The sequence below is a fragment of the Apteryx rowi genome, unplaced genomic scaffold (assembly GCF_003343035.1).
Source record: "Apteryx rowi isolate R43461 unplaced genomic scaffold, aptRow1 scaffold_1989, whole genome shotgun sequence".
Lineage (NCBI taxonomy): Eukaryota > Metazoa > Chordata > Aves > Apterygiformes > Apterygidae > Apteryx > Apteryx rowi.
In genome coordinates this window covers 2,590-6,707 of record NW_020448295.1, presented here as the reverse complement: position 1 = coordinate 6,707, position 4,118 = coordinate 2,590, and the positions used below count along the sequence as shown (strand labels likewise).

At 63.3% G+C, this 4,118-nt stretch overlaps 1 protein-coding gene across 1 annotated transcript in view; it reads right to left on the bottom strand.

The window, feature by feature from the left end:
• Window positions 1-4,021, bottom strand: part of LOC112964654 (eukaryotic translation initiation factor 3 subunit C-like) — a gene marked incomplete at its 3' end in the record, with an annotated part of 8,554 nt that extends 4,533 nt beyond the window's left edge. Inside the window, exons 1-13 of the mRNA XM_026063027.1 lie at window positions 3,874-4,021; window positions 3,714-3,779; window positions 3,451-3,640; window positions 3,245-3,370; window positions 3,080-3,134; window positions 2,884-2,996; window positions 2,664-2,791; window positions 2,426-2,573; window positions 2,231-2,328; window positions 2,004-2,145; window positions 1,792-1,917; window positions 1,605-1,698; window positions 619-806 (exon numbers count right to left, since the gene is read on the bottom strand). Coding sequence (XP_025918812.1) covers window positions 619-806; window positions 1,605-1,698; window positions 1,792-1,917; window positions 2,004-2,145; window positions 2,231-2,328; window positions 2,426-2,573; window positions 2,664-2,791; window positions 2,884-2,996; window positions 3,080-3,134; window positions 3,245-3,370; window positions 3,451-3,640; window positions 3,714-3,779; window positions 3,874-3,971 — 1,572 coding nt within the window. The remainder of the gene's footprint in view (window positions 1-618; window positions 807-1,604; window positions 1,699-1,791; window positions 1,918-2,003; window positions 2,146-2,230; window positions 2,329-2,425; window positions 2,574-2,663; window positions 2,792-2,883; window positions 2,997-3,079; window positions 3,135-3,244; window positions 3,371-3,450; window positions 3,641-3,713; window positions 3,780-3,873) is intronic.
• Window positions 4,022-4,118: the final 97 nt, after the last annotated feature.

Genomic DNA, 4,118 nt, shown 5'->3' with positions numbered 1-4,118 from the left:
TCCCCACACTGCCTGCATTTGTCCCCCAACACCCAAATTTGTCTTAGCAACACCCAGATTTGTCTCCCAACACCCAGATTCATCCCCCTAACACCTGGATTCATCCCTACACTGCCTGCGTTTGTCCCCCAACACCCAGATTCGTTCCCCAACGCCCGGAATCATCCCCACAATACCCGGATTTGTCCCCCAACACCCGAATTTGTCCCAGCAACACCTGGATTTGTCTCCCAACACCCAGATTTGTTCCCACAACACCCGGATTCGTCCCCACAATGCCCGGATTTGTCTCCCAACACCCAGATTCGTCCCCCAACACCCAGATTCGTCCCCCAGCACCCGGAATCATCCCCACAATACCCGGATTTGTCCCCCAACACCCGAATTTGTCCTAGCAACACCTGGATTTGTCCCTCAACACCTGAATTTGTCCTAGAAACACCTGGATTCGTCCCTACAATGCCCGGATTTGTCCCCCAACACCCAGACCCATCCCCCCAACACCCAGATTTGTCCTCGCAACACCCAGATTCATCTCCCAACACCCGGATTCATCTCCCAACACCCGGATCCGTCCCCCCAACAGCCGGACCCGTCCCCCCCCGCACCGCCGCCCACCTTGGAGTCGCCGGCGGGGCCCTGCTGCCGCTGGTGCGCCTTGTAGTCGAACTTGTAGTAGGTGTGGAGGACGCGGCGGAGGAAGACGCGGCAGAGCTCCTCCGTGGTGCCCTTCTCCTGCAGGTAGCTCTGCAGGCGGGCGATGATGGCGCACACCCGGCCCTCGTCCTTCAGGTGGTCCACGTACTCTGCCGGAACACAGCCCCGTGGCCCTTCCGGACGCTTCCGGGCCCTTCCCGGCGCTTCCAGCTACTTTTGGACACTCCCAAACGCTTCTGGACATTTCTGGATGCTTCCAGASACTTCCAGCTATTTTTAGACRCTTCCTRACACTTCTGGGCATTTCTGGATGTTTCCAGACATTTCTGGATGCTTCCAGACACTTCCAGCTACTTTTGGGCACTTCCCGACACTCCTGGACGTTTCTGGATACTTCCAGACGTTTCTAGACGCTTCCAGACATTTCCAGCTATTTTTTGGACACTTCCAGACACCTCTGGACACTTCCAGACACTTCTAGACATTTTTGGACGCTTCCAGACACTTCTAGCTACTTTTGGACATTTCCAGCTACTTTCGGACACTCCCAGACGCTTCTGGATATTTCTGGATGCCTCCAGACACTTCCAGCTACTTTTAGACACTTCCAGACACTTCTGGACGTTTCCAGACGCTTCCAGGCGTTTCTGGACATTTCTAAACATTTCTGAATATTTTTGGACACTTCCAGACACTTCTAGCTACTTTTGGACACTTCCCAACATTTCTAGACATTTCTGGAGGCTTCCAGACACTTTCAACTACTTTTAGATACTTCCAGACATTTTTGGATGCTTCCAGATATTTCTGGATGCCTCCAGACACTTCCAACTACTTTTAGACACTTCCAGACACTTCTGGATGTTTCCAGACATTTCTGGCTGCTTCCAGACGTTTCCGGCTGCGTCCGGATGTTTCCGGAGGCTCCCGGCGCGCGGCGGACTCACCCTGCGAGTGGGGGTCGGTGTTCTGCATGATCTTGGTGAACTCCTCGTCCATGCGCTCCACCAGCGTGAGAATGCAGCCGCGCACGCGGTACGGCTGGGGGGCGGGAAAGGGGGGGAGATGTGGGGTGAGCGGGGACGGTGCCCCCCAAGTGCCCCCCAAGCGCCCCCCACCTCCAAAACCGGGCACCTGCTCGGCGTTGGAGAGGTTCTCCGACTCCTCCACGATGTTCTCGCCGATGAAGATGTCCGGGTTGGCGAAGAGGATGTCCAGCAGCTCCTCGATGCAGTCCAGGCACTTCTGCCACATCTCGGGCTGCGGCGGGAGACGCCGTGGGGCCTCCCCGCGTCGCCGCCCTGCCCCACGGCCGCCCCACGGCTGCCCCACGGCCGCCCCCGCACCTTCATGTAGGTGGCCAGGTTGGGGTTGTAGTCGTAGAGCGAAGCGATGATGTTGAACTTGATCTTCACCTCCAAGGCCACCCCCAGGTTGTTCTCGTTGGCGATGCTCACCAGCAGCTGCAGCAGCTCGATCTGCGCCGCCCTGGGGGTCGCGGGGGTCAGCCCCACGGCGGCCCCCTGCCCCGCATCCGCCCCACATCCGCCCCACATCCGCCCCGCGGCCTCACCGGTCCGTGCCCTTCTTGCCCCGAGCCTGGAGGATCTCGTTGAGCTTCTTCACCACCACGGCGTGGTTGATCTCCGTCCCCTTGGCGAACATCTTGGGCTGCTCCTGCCCCGGGGGGGGCAGGGGGGATGAGTGGGGGGGTGTGGGGGGGCCGCTCCTGCCCCACGGCGACCCCCCCCGCCCCACAACGCCTCACCTTGACCAGCGGGACGCCGCCCTTGACCTTCTCCCACTCGCCGCCCTCGTTGTCCTCGTCCTCGTCCTCGTAGCGGCGCGCCTTGCGGTCGTGCTTCTTCTTGGCCTTCTCCTCCCGCTTCTTCTCGCCGCTCTTCTTGTCCTCGTCCCTACGCGGGCGACACCGGCGTGAGGGCCCAGGCGTCCGGGCCGAGGGCCCAGGCGTCCGGGCAAGCCGACGTAGACGGAATCTCCCTCACTTCTTGAGGAACTTGGACGCCAACGACGTGTATTTGCCCTCGTCCTCGTCCGACTCCGAGTCGGTGTCCGAGTCGGAAGAGCCCCAGTCTTCGTCGTCGTCCGACTCCTCTTCCTCGTCCTCCTCCGCCTGCGGGGCGGGAGATGGGAGAAAAGGAGGGATCGGGCTGCCCCAGAGCACGCTGGGAAGCCCCAAACCTCCCCAAAACGGCGCCCACTCACGTCCATCTTCTTGAGGAAGCGGCTGCGGGAGTCGGCGCCCGAGTCCTTCTTCTTGAGGAAAACGGCGGCACTCACGCCTTCGTCATCCTCGTCCTCCGAGGAGGAGGTGGAGCCTGGCAGGAAAAGGGGGCGGGGCTTCAGGGTGCCGCCCCACACATCCCCTGCCCCACATCCCGCCCCACGCGCCGGCGCTCACCCTCCGAATCCCGGCTCTTCCTCTCCTCGTCCTCGTCCGCCGACTGCTCGGGGTTCTGCGGGGCGGCGCGGCGGCGGTGAGGGGCAGCCCCACGGCGCGCGCGTGTCACCCCACGGCGCGTATCGCCCCACGGCGTGCGCATCGCCCCACGGCGCGTCCCCCCACCTGCTTGTAGCTGGCGATGTGGCTCTCGTAGTCGCGGTTGTACTTGCGGATCTTCTGGCGCAGGGTGCTGAGCGCCTTGGCGTTGTTCTTGTTCATCTTCTTCTTGCCCTCCTTGTCCTCCCACAGCTGCCGCGGGGGGAAAAGACGTGTGGGGCAGGGCCGAGGGGGACGTCCCGCCCCACGGCGCGCCCCACGGCGCCCCCCACCTCGTTGAGGTAGTCCTCGAGGTCGGCGAGGATGCGCACGTAGAAGCGSGGGACGCCCTCCTTGTCCACGATGCTCTTGGCCTTGCCGTAGGCTTTGCCCAGCAGCTCGAACTCCTCCAGGCACTTGGTGACGTCGCGGATCTTCATGGCGTTGCGGATCGTCTTGATGAGGTTGGTGAGCTCCTCGAAGCTGTGGGGCGGAGCGGGGGGTCAGCAGGCTGCCCCACGGCYGCCCCACGGCCGCCGCCCCCCACGGCGCTCACCGCTTGTCCTTGGCGCTGCGCACCACCCGCTTGGTGTCCTCCTCGTCGTCGCTCAGCAGGATGGGCCTGGARATGGGGGGGAAACGGTGTGTGGGGGCGCCGGCGGTGGGTCCCTCTGCCCCACGGCGTGCCCCACGCGCTGCCCCACGGCGCCGCTCACTTGCTGTAGTTGCCGCCCACGGGTTTGGCCACCAGCTCGTCGCCGGAGACGGACGACTCGGACTCGCTGTCGGAGCCGGTGGTGAAGAAGCGCGACATGGCGGCGCCTGTGGGGGGGGGCTGTGGGGCGCGGGGTGGGGTGGGGCTCAGCTGGGGCTGCCCCACGGCGTCTGCCCCACACGGTCTGCCCCACGTGAACTGCTTCGTGGGCTGCCCCACACGGACACGGGCTGCCCCACACCACCC